This window comes from Mandrillus leucophaeus, unplaced genomic scaffold (assembly GCF_000951045.1).
Source record: "Mandrillus leucophaeus isolate KB7577 unplaced genomic scaffold, Mleu.le_1.0 Scaffold37, whole genome shotgun sequence".
NCBI lineage: Eukaryota > Metazoa > Chordata > Mammalia > Primates > Cercopithecidae > Mandrillus > Mandrillus leucophaeus.
The window spans coordinates 5,709,493-5,728,971 of NW_012103920.1; the positions used below are offsets into that span (position 1 = coordinate 5,709,493).

The window sequence follows — 19,479 nt, forward strand, 5'->3', positions numbered from 1 at the left end:
CATGGACACAGCAGCCTGAGGTTTAATTTCATGGACACAGGAGCCTGAGGTTTAATTTCACAGACGCAGCAACTTGAGGTTTAATTTATGGACACAGCAGCCTGAGGTTTAATTTATGGACACAGCAGCCTGAGGTTTAATTACATGGACACAGCAGCCTGAGGTTTAATTTCACAGACGCAGCAACTTGAGGTTTAATTTATGGACACAGCAGCCTGAGGTTTAATTTATGAACATGGGAGCCTGGGGTTTAGTTTCAGCCAGATAGTTAACATCAAGGTGGTTCCAAGCATCAAATCTGCCTGACCCCTTGAGAGATCAGCTCTGTCAACTAAAGATCCTCCCCACTTCCTCAGCTCCTGGGAAACCTCAGGCTGTCCTCAACTCATGGAGGGGAAAGTCCACCAGTAAGACCCGTGGAGTGAAACCCATTCCATCTCACCCTAGGCAGAGGCACGGCTTCTTTCAGCACTGCCTACCTGTCAGCACAGCCTAGCACTTAAAAACATGGGCTCTGTATTCAAAGAGAGTTCACATGCCAGCTCTTCCTCTCTATAGCTGTGTGACCTGGAATAAGTTACTTAACCTCTCTGTGTCTCAGTTTCCTCTGTTAAAATGAGATGCCATAGTCTCTTATAGACAATGTATGGAAATTATTGAGCTCAATCTACTTTAGCTCTTCTGTCTTCCTGAGCTTATATATTTATTCAACGAATATTGCATGAATAAATCCTGTCACAGAGGCCAAATTCACCTGTACAATATTTATAATAAAGTTAGTTCATTTGAGCCAATCATGATTTACTGTCAAGGAGATAAAAACAATTAAAATAAAGAATGAGTGATGTTTTTTCAGCAATAGACACGGCTTGGAGAGGTGTTTTTAGATCTATATATTTTTTAACCTAAGGCATTTTGCTGATAGGAGGAATCTAGTCATGTGCTGTGGGCATCAGAGATTTCTGGGAGCAGGGAGGTGGGGCCCTTGTTCCACAACATATCTCAGAAATGTCCTTGACGTTTCGGAAGGCAAGGGTCTGTTTCCCAGGGTCAGCAGTTAGGGAAAGAGGGTCTTAATCACTGCAGTGAGTCCCCAGCCACAGCCCTTCTTGCTGATGTGCAGATGCAGTTAATCCTCATCGCTTTGATTATTCATGAAAGACCTGATAGAGCCATTTAGTTCTCTTTAAAGTTTCAGACGTTCTGTTTCCCATGATTGCAGGACCCTGGGGACCAGGTATCTGACCATAGTGAAATCTCCCTTATCCTGGGGCTCATGGTGGGACAGGCCGAAGAAATGAGGGAGGTGCAGATGTTTCTGAGGCCACCATGTGGTGTAGTGTCAAGAGCACTGAATCAGGAGTCTCTAGCTCTCCATATTTGAGTTCAAATTGGATCCTCTGACTAATTAACATTATAGCCTAGAAAATTACACTGAAACTCTTAGTCTCAGAAATCAGCAGGTGTTTAGTCATGTGCCAAGCACTGCCCCAAGTTCATAAGTTATACCTAAGACTGGCACTAATATCATCCGCACTGTACAGATGAAGAAACTGAGTCTGAGTGTGGTTAGGAAGCTGGAGCTGGGACTAAACCCAAGGAGTCTGACTTTAGAGCTCATACTCTGTTCTCTTCTCTGTCACATGCTGTTCAACAGGGAAGATTTTAGGAAGGTTAAATGAACAGCTTTCGGTTTTTCTTGAGACAGAGTTTTGCTCTTGTTGCCCAGGCTAGAGTGCAATGGCACTATCTTGGCTCACTGCGACCTCCACCTCCCGGGTTCAAGTGATTCTCTTGCCTCAGCCTCCCGAGTAGCTGGGATTACAGGCATCCACCACCATGCCCAGCTAATTATTGTATTTTTAGTAGAGATGGGGTTTCACCATGTTGGCCAGGCTGGTTTCGAACTCCTGACCTCAGATGATCCACCTGCCTTGGCCTCCTAAAGTGCTGGGATTACAGGTGTGAGCCACCACGCCCAGCCATGAACAGCATATTTGAAGAGCCTAGTACATAGTACTTGACTGACAAAAGTGCGTGTATGTCTTAATTCCCTTCCAGCTCCGAGATCCCACGCATTGCCTGCTAGTTGGGGCTTTGAAGGAAATGGACTCAGCATAGCTGGACCATGGGATGATGGATGGAGTGATGCTGGGACAGCCACAGGGCCCATGAAAAGGGGACCCCATTTCATGAATATTACATACCAGAAGCAGCCAAAAAATCTGGGAAGAATATTCAGACTGTTGAGAGAACCCCAAGACTGCTTAATGGATTTAAATTTACAAGATCACTGGGAATGATATTTCCTCCCCCTGGGATTAACTCAGTTGACAGGGCTGTCCTTAGTTGAGCAAATAACTCTTCTAGAGTATAGGAAAAAAATGGCTTGTGACAGCTTTTTGATTCACAAGTATTTACTGCATTTACTACGTGGCAGGGACCAGACACAAAAACAGTAAGAACCAGTTCCGTTTCCCAGTTTGAATGACACTGGGAAATGCCTCATCCATAATGAATAGAATTTGATCATTGAGTGGCTGCCAAATTTTACTCCATCTGAAAGTTAAGCTCTGCTTTCCTTTCCAAGGTCGATGGTCCAGCGCAGGCTGTGGTGATCAGAGAAGCTTCTCTGGGCCTGCTTAGTGTTTTCCCCAAATGTCTTAGCTGGATGCCTGTCGAGAAAACTTCATCTGAGCCCGGTGGAGATCCAGGGATGCTTCTTCCAGCCCTTCCTGTGACTTGCAATTGGGGCCAGACTAGAGAAGGATACAGCTGTCTTTAGGATGTCTCTAAACTGTCCTTATGGTAGGGAAAGCGAAGACGACATCACGGCAGAGGTGGATAATATGCTTGGAGGTGAAAGAATCTGGAAACTCATTTGCCTTCATGGAATCCCTTGGCTAAAATAGTCTGTCTCTCCATGTTTCTCTCCAACTCTTTATCTTGGAATAACTTTAGTTTTACAGAGAAGTTGAAAAGACAGTACAGAGATTTCCAAGATACCCTTTGCCCATACTTCCTTAATGCCAACCTCACAGTGCTATGGTACACATCCAAACTAAAGAAACAACACTGGTACCAAATGGTTAACTAAACTCCAGACTTTATTCTGATTCCATCCGTTTTTCCATTAATGGCCCTTTTCAGTCCAGGAAACCACATTTTGCATGTATTTGTCATAGCTCCTTTGTCTCTTCCCGTCTGTGACGGTTTCTCAATCTTCCTATGGTTTTCATTACCATGACAGGGTTGAGGAGTACTGGTCAGGTATTTTATAGATTCCCCTCAATTTGGGCTTGTACTATGTTTTATCGTGATTAAATTGGGGTTATGAGTTTGGGGAAAGAATATCAGAATATCTCATCATCTCAGGGAGTTTGACACATACATGGAAGCAGTACCTTTTTTGCATCAAATATTTGGACAGGAGTAATTCAATAAACATTTATTCAGCCACTGGTATGTGCCCACTACGATGAATATAAAGAAACCTCTCCCTCCCTTCTGCTGTCTCTCTCCTCTGCCTCATCTTCTCTCCTTACCATTTATAGATTATATGTCAGGTATTCTGCTAAGCCCTTTGTTTCTCACTTAATCCTTACGTGAGGTAAATATTACCATTTCCATTTTATAGAAACTAAGTTCTTTGCCTAGCGTCCCCACCGCACTCCTGCACCCACCCCCTGCCCGCCCCCCCCATTAAATGACAGAGCTGAAGACTGTATTCAGTTTGCCTGGCTTCTTCTTACCAAACAACACAGCCTTCAGTAGATAACTCTGCCCATGAAATGTTGCTGGGAGGACGAACCATGTATTATTCTGTTCTCAGTGTTAATAAAGAAATACCCAAGACTGGGTGACTTATAAAGAGTAAGGGGTTTGGCTAGGTGCAGTGGCTTACACCTGTAATCCCAGCACTTTGGGAGGCTGAGGCACGTGGATCACCTGAGGTCAGGAGTTAGAGAACAGCCTGGCCAACATGGTGAAATCCCATCTCTACTAAAAATATAAAAATTAGCTGGGCATGGTGGCACGCACCTGTAATCCCAGCTACTAGGGAGGCTGAGGCATGAGAATCCCTTGAACCCGGGAGGCGAAGGCTGCAGTGAGCTGAGATTGCACCACAGCACTCCAGCCTGAGTGACAGATTGAGACTCTGTCTCAACAACAACAGCAACAAAGAATTAGAGGTTTAATGGACTCACAGTTCCACATGGCTGAGGAGGCCTCATAATCATGGTGGAAGGCAAAGGAGGAGCAAGTCATGTCTTACATGGTGGCAGGGAAGAGAGCTTGTTCAGGGGAACTCCCCTTTATAAAACCATCAGATCTTGTGAGACTTATTCAGTATCACAAGAACATAGGAAAGACTCGCCTCCATGATTCAATTACCTCCCACTGGGTCCCTCCCACAACACGTGGGAATTATGGGAGCCATAGGTCAAAATGAGATTTGGGTGGGGACACAGCCAAACCATATCAAACCATAAACAAATAAAAGGCTGTAAGGATTCTCCTATAGCTTTTATTAAAGGGCTAAGGCTACCCAGACAAGAGAGGACAGCATGGCTTTCCAGAGGATCTGACATCTGAATTGGGAGAGAATACCATTTTGGAAAGAAAAAAACAGCATGTGAAAAGGCACGAAGTTCAGAGCTTCAAATTTTGCTTACTTTGATGCTATTAGATTACGTTAGGAGCACATCATAAGATAAAGAGTGTTCTGAGTAGAGTGAGGTCAGAGTGGCTGGAGGGGAGAGTGCTAATCTTGCCTTATCTTCCCTGAGACAGTTTCTGAAAAGGCACAGAATAGAGGGGCATCTCATCTCCCTTGAGGGTCTGGCTGGGGGTGGTGGAGCAGTGACAGCATCGAATGGGGTCGGGAAGCCGGGGCACATGCTGGCACCTAGGTTCACTTCATCTTCTCTAACCATCAGCTTCCACTTCTGTAAAATGGGAACGATGCTTGCTCACTGCCTATAGTAATCTCTGCTCAGATGATGTGATGATAAAGGTAAGAGGACTCTGAAAACTACAAAACATCAGATATCAGACACAAATGCAAATAACCTCACAGGAACAGTAATGCCACTCTCCAGAAACTGGGTATACCCGCATCAAGAGGCTCAGAGTCACAGCAGCCTCATCAACAAGGCTCATTAAACGGGACTGGCAACAAAACTCTTGAGGTCCCAACATGAGTCTCGTTCTGTTACTTATTCTGTTATTTTTCCTTTAAAGGATTGTGAGCCAATTTTCAACCACTTCCTAAAGATCTTAGTAAGAGCTTTGCCATTTGGGGCCATCTGGTCATGCTATTGTCAGACGAAAACAATGTCCTCAAAGATATGACAGAGCATGAAGGCAGTGGGCAATTCCAGTGAGAGTGTAGCCTGCTCTGGACTGAATTATGTTTCCATGCTGTATTCAAGTTCCCTTAAAACCATGGCTTAGTTGGATATTCCTCACATGCTGTCCGCAAATTCCCCATCCCAGCCTTTGATGAAACTCAGAAGTCTTTGTGCCATTAGGGCTACACACTTTACATAACCCTATTTAGGAAATTTTTGCCCCAGCTATTACTAGTTTAATCTTCTTTGTCATCTTACTGACATCAAGTTAGGAAATGTGTACCTGGGCCAGTCTTTTGGATCTTGACAACATCTATGCTGAGCCCTGGGTAGAGGATGAATAAATATTTGTTAAAGGACAGACTAAAGAATCTGGGCTGGCTCTCCCAACATTTTGGGCTGTTGAATGGAAAGAGGTTTTGGAATCAGCCAAATTGGGGTAGGAATCCTAGTTCTGCAATTTGCTGCTTTTATTTTCTTCAGGCCTCTGCGGGCTGGCCATAATGAAAAGGGAGGGAGAGAGGCAGCCCCCAGGGAAAGTGGTAGTATCAGTTTCCCGTACGTGGTAACAAATTAACACACACTTAGTGGCTCAAAACACAGATTTAGGATATTAAAGTGCTAGCGGTCTGAAGGGCAAAATGGGTTTCACTGGGCTAAAATGAAGGTCTTAGCAGGGTTGTGTTCCTTCTGAAAGCTCCAGAGGAGAGTCCATTTCCTGCCTCTTCCAGCATCTAGAGGCCACCTGCGTCCTTGGTTCACAGCCTCCTCCTCCATCAGACCCAGCAGTGTAGCTTCTCTCAATCTCTCTCTGATTCTTCAGATTCCCACTCCCACCTTTTTTATTTTTTGTCTTTTTATTTTTTGAGATGGAGTTTTGCTCTTGTTATCCAGGCTGGAGTGCAATGGCGTGATCTCGGCTCGCTGCAACTTCTGCCTCCTGGGTTCAAGTGATTCTCCTGCCTCAGCCTCCTGAGTAGCTGGGATTGCAGGCATGCGCCACCACGCCCAGCTAATTTTGTATTTTTAGTAGGGATGGGGTTTCTCTATGTTGGTCAGGCTGGTCTCGAACTCCTGACCTTAGGTGATCTGCCCACCTTGGCCTCCCAAGGCGCTGGGATTAGAGGCATGAGTCACAGCGCCCGGCCCCACTCCCACCTTTAAGGACTCTTGTGATGACACTGGGTTATCCTGAATAATGCAGGATAACTTCCCTATCTCAACGTCCTTACTTTAGTCATACCTGTAAAGTTCCTTTTGTCAGGTAAGGTAACATGCAGGTGCCAGGGACTCACTGGTCTCTCCCTGTGGGGGAGTGTGATGGTGTGGGCTGTCTTCAGGACTCCTTAGATTTTGTAAGACAGTGCCCAAGCCATCCCAGCTCAGTGGAGTGCTCACATATGTGGATCTGCACTAGGGCAAAAGTCTCTTCTCTAATAGTAACCTTGAGCTGCCACACACCGCCTATCAAATCTTGGTTGTGAGAAACGCTGTTCAGAGAGACCAGCCCACCTAGAGATGGGTCCAACTGAGCTTTTCAACTCTGTCTGAAGATTAAACCAGACCACATCCTTTTGGCCCCAGAATATATGCTCTCACTACATTTTGCTTTACTTTGTTGCTCTTAGATGACATCATTAGGAGCGCACCCTAAGAAAAAACTTCATGGAAATAGTTGCATTTACTGTAACAGCTTTGTTGAGGATGTTTATTGCATTTCAGCATACGTTTCTTCTGAGAAACCACAGAGAAAGAAAGAGTCCTCTGGTCTCCAAAACCAGTGTTAGCTATGGTTACCCCTAGTAACTGCTTTATTTCAATCAAATGAACACTAGTTCACGTGGATGACCATTTCCCCCTATTTTCACTCACTATTAGAAAGCTAAGAGACGAAACTATTGTTCATCTTCAGCAAAGCTTTAGGACTACAGAGCCTGTGCTATGTGCATTGACTTATTTTCCAGTCCTCATTATCCACTTTCCCCAGTTCCTTCACCTGTTTTATACTTTAGTTAGTATTGTTGGTAGCATCTGTAAGCCCAGAATAAAGCATGATAAAAACTTTTTTTATTTTCCAAGATTATTTTCTCTTTTGTAAGACGCACGCCCCTGATACATTCTTCTTTGCTCCAAGAACAAAATAAAAATAAAAACATGAAGTGAAATATCATAGGTGCCAATGTATAAACATGAATTCTCAGCAGAACTGAGTCCAGCATTATTGTAAAGACTGAAGCTTATGCTGATCGTATGAAAACAACTCTCTAATGCTTTGTATGCTGAGCACACTAAGATCATAAATGCCAGCATTCTAAATGGCTTGCTTGCTGTTAGCAGATCCACTGGAACTGAAAGCCATTTCTTTTCTACGGGCTGCTTAGTTTTTATTATGTCTTTATTCATGGTCAAAAGACATCAGCAAATTTGCTAAAGTGATTGAAGATATTTTTCTTAAGGCATTCCTAAAGTTTCCTATCTTTGCCTTCATGGTTCTGGATGTGAGCTTGTTTTCTTAGATAGAAACAACAGAAATGTGCTCCACACTATATAGCGTTTTGATAGTTATAGAAAGCCAAGTTTTTCTTTTTTCAAATCAATGGTATGCTAGCAAAACCTCCAGTGAAATATCTCTGAGATACACCAAATCATAAGAGTTTATTTCTGAGTCCATCAAACCACAGAATCAGTGACTCTGAGAACCTCTCAAAGCCTCTAAGATAGAGTATTAATCTCTACATCCACAGAGTCTAGAACACGCTATGTGTTTAATAAATATGTTTTGAACTAGTGGGTAGTACTTTCCACTCTTGGAAACACTAACGTTCCACCCAGACCCCAGTAGACCAATGACAGACATAGTGCTTGCCAGGTAGCGGGCATGCAGTATACACTGAATGACTGGCACTGAGATACAGACAAACCATGGGAGAAATTTCTGCCATCCCTGAAATCCACAGCAGAAATTTTGATTTCCACTATTCTCCCCCTTGGCAGAGACACGCCTGACTGATAACATTGACATGTGCACCCACTTTCATGAATGTACTCAGGTTTATGTATGATTTCTAGTGTGCTAGTACAATCTCTGCCCACCTTTCTCCCACTCAAGAAAATATGGTAGAATACAAATTAGTAAGAACGTCATTAATATGGGAACCATCTCCAGTCCACTGCAATTTATTGAAAAAACTAAATCACTGACAAAATGACCATTTTGTCATTTCAAATAATAGCAGTAGTAGATGACTTGTAAGACATCTTACAACGATTGACACAACGTTTCATCATGATACCAAGACTGTTGAGAATGCTTCTCAACAGGAACCATCTCTGAGAGCCACTGTTTCCTCACAGGTCATTTTGGCGACCTTCCAAAACTGCAGAGAAACCATCTCTCAGGCTTATCCTATCCCCAATGCAATCATCTATATGGGCTCTGTTGTCCATGTGAACTCCACCAGAACCACAGTGATGATTCCTACTAAAGGACATAGCTCACATAAGACCTCAGGGGGGTGTCACTCCACTTCCACCATCATGACCTTAAAGAAGAGAAGTTACAAACAGTTGACTTACCACGCCACCACCAGCTGAGTGCACGAGCACAGACATCCCTTCCCGGAGGTTAGCAACTTCAAACAGCATCACGTAGGCTGTGACGAAGTTCATGGGGAATGCAGCAGCCTCGGAGAAGCTCATGTCATCCGGGATCTTGTAGACAAACTCCACTGGTGTGCAGACCACCTCTGCCCAGGCATTGTAATTGACAAATGCCATGACACGGTCCCCAATCTGGGCATGGGGAAATACAGAGTTAGTGGAGACTACCTCATGACAGAGGCTCAAGGAGAGAACAGAATTACTGGGAGCTGGCCGGGTGCTGTGGCTCATGCCTATAATCCCAGCACTTTGGGAGGCTGAGGCGGGTGAATCACTTGAGGTCAGGAGTTCAAGACCAGCCTGGCTGACATGGTGAAACCCCATCTCTACTAAAAATACAAAAATTCACCAGGCATAGTGGCGTGTGCCTGTAGTCCCAGCTACTCAGGAGGCTGAGGCAGGAGAACTGCTTGAACCCAGGCGGAGGTTGCAGTGACCTGAGATCACACCATTGCACTCCAGCCTGGGCAACAAAGCAAGACACTGTCTCCAAAAAAAAAAAAAAAAAAAAAAGTATTATTGGGAGCTATCCATGGTCCAAACACATTGTTTCTATTGACTCATACACTTAACTCTATCCAAATTTTTGAGTATCACAATCATTTTTTTTAAACGTCGACAAAACATAACTTTAAAAATAAATTTGCAGTGAAAAAGCTACTGTGTACATTTCACAATACAACTGATTTAATGAACCATTGAGAGCTCTATGTTTCTTGTCCACCCATCTTCAGCCACTACCCTCTCCTCTCCAGAACAAGCTAAGTTGGTTAGTTGAGAACCCATTCCTTGAAACTCTGAACATTATTTAGGTGGTAGCAAAAGTCCTGGGAAGTGTCAGTGCACATAAGGAAGGTAGCAAAACGATGCAGAGCCCTCCTTCATGCTTTTGAAACCACCTGTCACCTGGCAAACTTCTGTCCTTCCTTTAGGACTTCTCAAAAATGTAGTCCCCACAGCCAAGCATGAAGAACTTACAGCCTGGTTGGAGAATGGATTCCTCCTCATGAGAGTTTTTATTTTTCTTTTCTTTTTTTTTTCTGAGATGGCTGGACTGCAGTGGCGCCATCTCAGCTCACTGCAACCTCCGCCTCCCAGGTACAAGCAATTGTCCTGTCTCAGTCTCCCAAGTAGCTCAGATTATAGGCATGCACCACGATGCCTGGCTCTTTTTCTTTTCTCGTATTTAGGAGAGACAGGGTTTCGCCCATCTCTGGTTGTGAACTCCTGGCCTCAGTGATCCTCCCGCCTTGGCCTCCCAAAGTGCTGAGATTACAGGCATGAGCCACTGCATCCGGCCAAGTGGTTTTTCTATATGTACATTTGATCACTATAAAATCTATGATTTGCTAAACAATCATAATGTACTAGACTGTAATCTTCATTTTGTCAGTTATTTAATCTACATGAAAGCTTAATAGGATATTATTCTTATTATAATATGAAGAAACTGAGGCTAAGAATGGTTGAGTATCTTGCCTAATGACATACAGAGTGAAGCTTGTCTAATTCCAAATATTTTTCCATGACATCACAGTGAGCCATGTTTCCATATGAAGCCCCTTCTTGATCTTAGGTTCCAGGCACTGGAGATATAACTGTAAATGAGGTACAGCTCATGCTTTCAAATTATTCATACTCCCTGATATTTTCATAATTTTCATATGGCAAGTGCTATGAGTGATAGGGCTTAGAGGCAAATCTACTTGGAAGGGATAATATTTCAGCAGAGAATGCAGTCTTAAGTCAAAAGCATGAAATTACGATGGCGATGTTCCAGATATTGGTCCAAAGATAACAGAGTTCATTTTTTGGGTGTGGGAATGGTGGGTGGGGTCAAGGGATGTCAGAGTAGCCTGGAGGTGAGCTCTCCCAAAACCTTGGGGATTTTCCAGGTTGGCCAGTTCTGTGTATTTTGGAATAGAGCTGCTTCAGCCTCAGTGTGTGTCTGGAACAGGATCCAGAGGACTTGATTGTCCATTTGGCTACAGGATGGTATAGCATAAAGACAACAGACTGATCTTGGTGCCATTCAGACCTGGGTAATGAGGAGTTCTGGTGAATGAGACAGTTGGGGACAGCATCAACAATGTTCTAAGTGAGCCTGGCCACCTCTCTCCAGCTGCCAGGGCAACTCTGTCGGGGCGGGGGTTTGGGTGACCTAATTCAGGAAAGACGCCTGAACCACAGAATCAAATTGCTCTGCCCCAGTGTGTCTTCTGGGGCTGTCGTGACAGCAACAAGAGCAAGGCAAAGTCTAGTCTGTTTGCTTTGAGAAAAGAGGCAAGTGATTAATCAACATGACGATCTGACAGTTGGGCAAGGAGGACATTCTCACTGCCTCCTTGCATCTCCTTTCCTTATCCTTGGGTAGCCTGGCATAAACCTAAGCAGGTCTTCCCCTCTCTGAATCCTCTCCGGACTGCTGCAGAGGGAGAAGTCCTTGCCTAGACTTACCTGTATGTTATCTGTGGCTCAGCCCCCACATGCCTTCTTTTCTCCCCTTCCCCAAGCCCCTAAATGACCCTAGACTTCATGGATACTGGAAGGGAGTGGCTCTCCACACTGGTGGTGACAGCAGTGTGTCCCAGAGAGGGTACAATTAAGAATAAAACATCAGCCAGGCCAGGCACGGTGGCTCACACCTATAATCCCAGCACTTTGGGAGGTTGAGGTGAGGGGATCATCTGAGGTTGGGAGTTCGAGACCAGCCCGACCAATATGGAGAAACCCCGTCTCTACTAAAAGTACAAAATTAGCCAGGCATGGTGGCACATGTCTGTAATCCCAGCTACTCGGGAGGCTGAGGCAGGAGAATTGCTTGAACCTGGGAGACAGAAGCTGTAGTGAGCAAGATCGCGCCATTGCATGCCAGCCTGGGCAACAAGAGCAAAACTCCATCTCAAAAAATAAAAATAGAAATAAAAATAAAAAACATCAGCTAACAATAAGAAGTGGCAGCAGTGGGTGGGAGCTCAGACAATGGGAGCAAAGGAGAAAGGAACACTCAGCCCCTGTGCTTGTTCAGTATTGACGCCTGTGTCTCCCTTATGGCCATGCTGGAAAAGCAGCAGGAAACACAGGAAAGTGCATGCTCACACCCTCATGCTTTTGTATCTGCTGTTTCTGCAGTTGGCACTCTCTTTCTTTTGGGAAAGTATTGATTTTCCTTAAAAGCTCAGCTCAAATGTTTTCTCCAAAACTTTCCCTGATGACCAACCTTCCCCTACAAAAGCAGAACTGACATGTCTTCTTATTGCTGCTAGTATTTGTGTTTATTGAGTGCTGCTTGTGGTGCTGGCACTGAGTACACAGTAAATTAAATTACTGCATTTAATTCTGATGACAACCCTATGTGGTAGCTTTTATTGTTGTTCACATTTTATAGACTGGAACCTAAAGCTCAAAGCAGTTAATAAGCTGCCCAAGACCACACAGTTGTAAGTGGTAAAGACAAGATTTCAGGCTGGGCACAGTGGCTCACGCCTGTAATCCCAGAACTTTAGGAGGCCGAGGAAGGTAGATTACTTGAGGTCAGGGGTTTGAGACCAGCCTGGCCAACATGGCGAAATCCCTTCTCTACTGAAAATACAAAAAATTAGCCAGGTGTGGTGGCGCTTGCCTGTAATGTCAGCTACTTGGGAGGCTGAGGCAGGAGAATCACTTGAACCTGTGAGATGGAGGTTGCAGTGCGCTGAGATCGTGCCAGTGCACCCTAGCCTGGGCAACAGAGTGAGACTCCTGTCTCAAAAAAAAAAAAAAAAAAAAAGACAAGATTTCAACAAAAGTCCACCTGATTCCTTATGTAATCCTTCATCATTGTGCAGATCCCATTATAATACTGGCTTATCCTTTTACATGACTAGCCTCCCTCTAAATGGGGAGATCTCAGAGGGCAGAGGCTGGGTCTCATTGATTTATGGATTCTCGATGCACGACCCAACGCTTGGTGCATAGTGAGTGATGGGTTGATGGATAATTACAAGTAACTGAACCTTGTCTAACTTCTCCATGGGTGGGAAATGGGAGAGAATAAGGGAAGAAATTCAATCCTGGAGAAGCTTTCAATAGTCTCATAGGAAACATCTCTAGGTCTAAAGGGGAAAACCAGTGTCTGCAATTGAGTAGAATGCACTGCTAGGGTAGGGGTGCTAGGAGCTATTGTTATTGATAATGATAAATACCATTTACCAAAACAAAAACTAATATGTTCCTGAATCTGGGCTAAGTGCCTTTATTTACATGACCTTACATAATTCCCACAAGAACTCCATGAAGTTCTTGAAGTTGATGACTAATAATGAACTATTACTGTGCCCTTTATACAGATGGGAAAATTGAGGCTGGAGGGTGAAGGAGTCATTGAGGAGCAGAAGCAGAAGCGAAAGGCTTCCGGTTCAGATCTGTCTCTCTGCAGAGCTCTCCCTTGTTCCAGCTAGTTTCCACCTCCTTGGTGTTGCTAAGACAAGCGGTTACTAAGAGGAGGCTATCCTGACTGACGGCTCATGCTGGTTTGAGGGTACTTCTCTTATTCTGCAGGAAAAGATACAGAGACAATGGGAAACACCCCGACAGAGCTCGAGCTTGAGGATGTGAGTATCGATGAGCTTTCCTTTTCTTGGTAAGGGGTTTGGTCTTCAGCTAAATGTGTGTTTTTGCTGATTTTAGGGGGATTCTAAAGCAGCACTGGTTCATCTAGCTGGCCGTAGCCTCAGCCAAGGCCACGGTGAGTTTTCTTAGTGCTAATATAGTTGTAGAGGGAGAATCACGGAAACCCTGGGAGTCACCATGACTATTGTCATCTCCTCCTAGCGTTAGGTAAAAGTTCAATCTGACCAGATGTGGGAGCCCACCTCAACCCTCTTGAAACCATTAAAGAAATGGCCTCAGATAGTCTGATTCCAGATACAAATAATTAATTCATTACACTTGAGATAAGTGTTCCAAAGGAAACATAAAGTTACGTGTGCATAACAGGGCAACCTACAAAGTGTGGAAATATTAGTTGAACTTTTTAGGGTTCAGTCTCCTCAGCTCCAAAATGGATATAATATTAGTAAAAGGTCCTTATGAAAACTAAATGGCATAATACACACACAATGCACTTAACATGGTGCACGGAAAATGAGGAAAGAGCAATACATGTTCGCTCTTTAACAGAACAGATTGGTTCCTGACCTGATGGAATTCACAGTTTAGCAATCAGCAGTTAAATACTGACTCATTATACTTCAGAAAGCAGGAGGAACAGCTGTCTAAGGAGGAAACTGAGGGGAAAGAGAGGCTGTCCCACTGTCAGTGAGTGTCCTTATCCCCGGAAGGGGTAAAGACGAATTGACGAATGTGAAGAATATCATCTTCAGGCCAGGGGCAATGGCCCACGCCTGTAATCCCAGCACTTTAGGAGGCTGAGATGGGTGGATCACCTGAGGTCAGGAGTCTGAGACCAGCCTGGTCAACATGGTGAAACCCTGTCTCTACTAAAAACACAAAAAATTAGCCAGGCGTCATGGCAGGCACCTGTAATCCCAGCTACTCAGGAGGCTGAGGTAGGAGAATCACTTGAACCCGGGAGGCAGAGGTTGCAGTGAGCTGAGATTGTGCCATTGCACTCCAGCCTGGGTGACAGAGTGAGACTCCATCTAAAAAGAAAAAAACAACAAAAAAGAAAAGAATATCATCTTCAGTGCATTGGAAGATAACTAGGGTGTAACACTAGCATCCTGTTCTTCACAGAATCACAAAAACTCAAAGACACAGCCTCAGTCCCACAGAGCAGCTGATGGCCTCCAGAGTCAGCACAGAGTATAATGAACAGAATATTTCAACCACCTTGACAGTGGTCTCATGGTCATAACTGCAGGGCTGGCTGCTCACACATCTCTTCTTCGACTTTGCTGCATCACTTCCATTTCATTATCAAAATAGCAAATATGTCCAAGCCATAGGTTCGGCTCCAGCCTCAGAGTGCAGAGGCCGGCACATTTAAAACATATCCTCTTCATTTCATTATTTGATTCTGCTAAGAAAAAAAATAATTTGGGTGCAGCCAAAAATGCACCCAAATTATTCCTTTATTACTGGGCCTCCGGTGATGGCTTTTCATCATCTCTTGCCGTCTATCAAACCGAGAGAGCTATTCAATGTGCTGCTGCAAGGAATTCCATCTCCAATATGACTGAAGATCTTAAGTCAAAATTACAGAAGGAATATTAGTGCCAGTTTTCTCCCATATGGCACCCTAACTGAAAACGAGTAGGTGACTTATTTTTTTGGTGCAGCCACAAGTCATGGGAAGGGACAGAGTTTGAAGAGTGGGCTTGATAGTAAACAAGCCAGGGCAAATTAGCAAAAGATAAGTCATACTGAAAGGAAAAATATACATAATCAAGAATAGTAAAAGTTCTCCCTCTAAACCAAGTCCAACAATGTCCCTGTTTCCTGTTATATTCTAAAATAATTGGTTTTTTATTCAATGCTCGGGGTTAATGGAGTAAGCTGCATGATATTTTCTTTGGGGACCATGTGGAGGATTGAAGAGAAGATAGTATTTCTTATGTGCAGCACTTTCAGGGTGAGATAGTGTGCCTCTGGTTATATGACTTACCTGGGGACAGAAAAATGTAAATTCGTATATATAAAAAAAGAAAAGGCTCATTTACTGCCTCTTTCTCAACATGTATCTGCTGTCTTATCTGGAAACCATTGGCAAAACTACTGATAAGTGGAATGAGATTTCCAGACATTTTCCATAATGAATTTGGAGTATATTGATATTTTCACAGGATACTGAGGCTCAGACACACTGAGACTGAGAACCAGGCTCCAGTTCCATTTCAAGGGCATTTTGGCACTGCATTTTGTAGAATTCTTCTTTAGTTCTCCTGTCATGCATTTATTATCGCAGTATTTGGGGGCTGGGAGTAGGGAGGGAAGATCATGAGACTGTAAAGAGGATAAACAAGCTCTGGTGATTTAAATCCGGGTTCTGCTAGTCCTAACTACCCTTCTGACCTCACAGAAAATTACTGAACCCTCTCAAACCTCATCTGCAAGGGGATAACAATCTTTGCTTTGCAGGGCTGTGGTGGAGGCTTTAAAAAGATAACTTCTCCATGGTTCTGATTATAGTCGGTTCTCAAATGTTCATTCCTCCCTAGGGGAGCACTTAGTTATGAGTAAGAGCTCTTGTACCTGATTTGCATTGGTTTTTCTGACTCCAAACGACTGCAATTTTGTGCAATTGACTTGCGCACAGGTTCTCAGTTTTTATAGATTGGTTTCTATTTGATTTGCGTTATAATAGTAGGAAAGGTCATACATCTTTTTACAAATTAAAAAAGGTTTTATTATAGAGAATTTTGGACACGTACGAAAGTAGTCAGTATAATAGAATAAACCTTTTTGCCCATTTCACTACTTCCAGAGCCATCAATCCATGGCCAATTCCATTCTACTTATCAGGTACTTCCACTCTTTAAAATCTTCTTCATCCAAAATGCTACTTTCCCAATCCCTGAAATAGTTAGGGATTTATAAATGATCACTTAAATGTACTAGTTAAGTGACTATCTGAAGGAGCCAAGTTATATAATAGAGAGTCCATTTCCTCCAAACTCCTGTGTTTTGTAGTTGCATTTTGAGCTGAAGATGATGAGAAAATGAGAGTTCTGGATATGGGAAGGGGCTACGCACACTTAGTTAATCCAACACCAAACACTTTTGTTTAATAGCTGCATGACATGAATAAAGGGGGAGACAAGATTTGTCTTGCTCACTGCACCAGAATGCTTCCGGGAGCAACCAAGATAGTCCATAAGAAAGGCATGAGACCTTAATGACTATAAACATTGTCAACAGTCCAAATAAGAAGACAATAATAATAATGCATGCCATAGGTTATTTCAAACACTTCTTTCTGCATCATCTTTTGTTGTCTCAATGGATTCGAAATGAATATTACTCTTCAAGTGAGAATCAAAACATTACCTCATATCCTTTCACGCTGTCCCCCAGAGCTTCAACAATCCCAGAACACTCAAATCCTGGCACCAGGGGAGTCTTGGGAGGGTTGTCAATATTCCCTTGTCGCACCATCAAGTCAATGAAGTTTAATCCACTGTGAAAAGCAAACGTGAAAGGAGAGAAATTCAACATGAGATCCAAAAGAAAGCACCAACCTGGTTTTCTTTTCTTCCTTTTCTTCTCCTCCTTTCCTCCCTCCCTTCACTCCTTCGTCTCTCTTTTTTTTTTTTTTTCTTTTTGGCAAAGTATCACTAAGAGTAATGCCACTTAGCTAGACGTTACCAATAAAACAAAATTCAATTACCTCTATGCAGACAAGTAATACATTTGTGGCAGTGAAAGCAGTAGCTGCAGAGTTTACACTGATTCAAGAGATGGCCCCTTTGTCTTCTCTCAGAACCTGTTTATGCTTACTCTAAAAACATATTGACTAGCCTGGCTATTAGAATTCCTAGTACTTAATCAAAGGTAAAAAATTTACCAGGAAGAGATTATAAACAGACACATGGAAAGCAGCCAGACCCAATGGCAACCAGCCAGTGCCTGAGAAAAAGAAAGAAGACCTAACTAAAAAGGTCTCAAAACAACCAACCATCTCTCCTCAATCATCACGCACACTTACACCAGCACTATGCATAAACAGCTCCCATAATAAAGAATATGAGCCATCAGGAGATAACATTATGTTCCGCTGGAGGAGACGGGACTCAAAGAGAGATCAAAGGAATGCCCCAATAGATATGGAAATACTGGAGTGTTTCAAAAATCTAAGTTATTTCCAGATGAGAGATATTACTGGAAATTTCTGATTAACACATTACTTTTGGAATAAGGAAGTTATTAAAATATATCAAAGTCATCATAATGGAAAACCATACACTTGATTCCAATGATGCTATTAGCAATGCTCCTGGACTCTTTTTATTTTATCAGAACTACTCTTGGGAATTTCATTTAACACCCATTTGCTAATCACATGGGAAAACACATCTCATTAAACATGGATTTTTTCTCAACAGATGTGGTTGTAATGTACTTTTTTTTTTTTTTTTTTTTTTTTTTTTGAGACAGAGTGTTGCTCTTGTTGCCCAGGCTGGAGTGCAATGGCTCAATCTCGGCCCACTGCAACCTCCACCTCCCAGGTTCAAGCAATTCTCCCGCCTCAGCCTCCTGAGTAGCTGGGATTACAGGTGCCTGCCACCATGACCGGCTATTACAGACGGGGTTTCACCATATTGGCCAGGCTGGTCTTGAACTCCTGACCTCAGGTGATCCACCTGCCTCGGCCTCCCAAAGGGCTGGGATTATAGGCGTGAGCTACTGTGCCCAGCCTGTACTTTCTGTTTTTAGAAGCCACCATCTCAGAAAGACTCGTACTATAGAAAGTACACTCTTCAGTGTGACCCAACATCCATTAGCATCCAACCACAGCTTCTTTTCCAGGCTAGATGACTTGAACTAGTTCTTTTTTTTTTTCTTTTTGAGATGGAGTTTCGCTTCGCTCTTGTTGCCCAGGCTGCAGTGCAATGGTGCGATTTTGACTCACTGCAACCTCCGCCTCCTGGGTTCAAGCGATTCTCCTGCCTCAGCCTCCCAAGTAGCTGGGATTACAGGTGCACATCAACATGCCTGGCTAATTTTTGTATTTTTAGTAGAGATGGGGTTTCGCCAAGTTGGCCAGGCTAGTCTTGAACTCCTGACCTCAGGTGATCCGCCCACCTCGGCTTCCCAAAGTGCTGGGATTACAGGCATGATCCACTGTGCCTGGCCCACTTGAACTAGTTCTTAAGCACGTCTTTCCTATTTCTTCCCTGATCTCTTTGGACCCAAGGAAGCATCTAACTCCACCTGTGTCCACTGGTCTCACTTATGAGTCTCATACAAAGGGATTGAATAAAGATGAGTAAAATGATTTCCTTGAAGTGTGGGCTCAAAACTCACCACCTTCTCAAAGTTTTCCCAACCACAAATTAGAGAAGTTTCACATACTGTCCCAGCCGGTGCTTCTCTAAAGTGCGCCCTCCTTGAAGGCAGCCATATGCCTCATATTTCTCTGCTTCCAGTGTGCCTGGCATGCATCGGACCCAAAGAAATATAGTAGGGATTCAAGTAGCGTCTGCTGAATGAAGAAAGAGTCATGGATATTCAAAAATATGTGCTGCCAGTTTGAGTACTAATTCCTTTTAAAAAGCAGTCAAAGAATGTTTGGCGTAATGGATACGTTTCTGAATGATATGTGTAGACTCCCAAAGGTCCTACTTTAACGGTTAGCAGTTATCCAGGTCAGTTATTAACTGAAACGTTACCCAATAACATGGCCAATTCCTTAAGAGCTTGGGGAGCGTGGGGTACAAATCCCAGTTCTACCACTTCTACCTCTATAACCTGGGAAAAGTTACTGAACTTCTCTATGCCTCAGTTTCCACATCTGTAAAGTGGG

At 43.5% G+C, this 19,479-nt stretch overlaps 1 protein-coding gene across 2 annotated transcripts in view; it reads right to left on the reverse strand.

Moving 5' to 3' along the window:
- The window catches only part of VAT1L (vesicle amine transport 1-like), a 224,022-nt gene that overhangs the window by 177,453 nt on the left and 27,090 nt on the right, over positions 1–19,479 (reverse strand). For both annotated transcript variants that reach the window (XM_011990093.1, XM_011990091.1), the window contains exons 2-3: positions 17,004–17,133; positions 8,931–9,146 (exon numbers count right to left, since the gene is read on the reverse strand). In XM_011990093.1, coding sequence (XP_011845483.1) covers positions 8,931–9,146; positions 17,004–17,133 — 346 coding nt within the window. The remainder of the gene's footprint in view (positions 1–8,930; positions 9,147–17,003; positions 17,134–19,479) is intronic.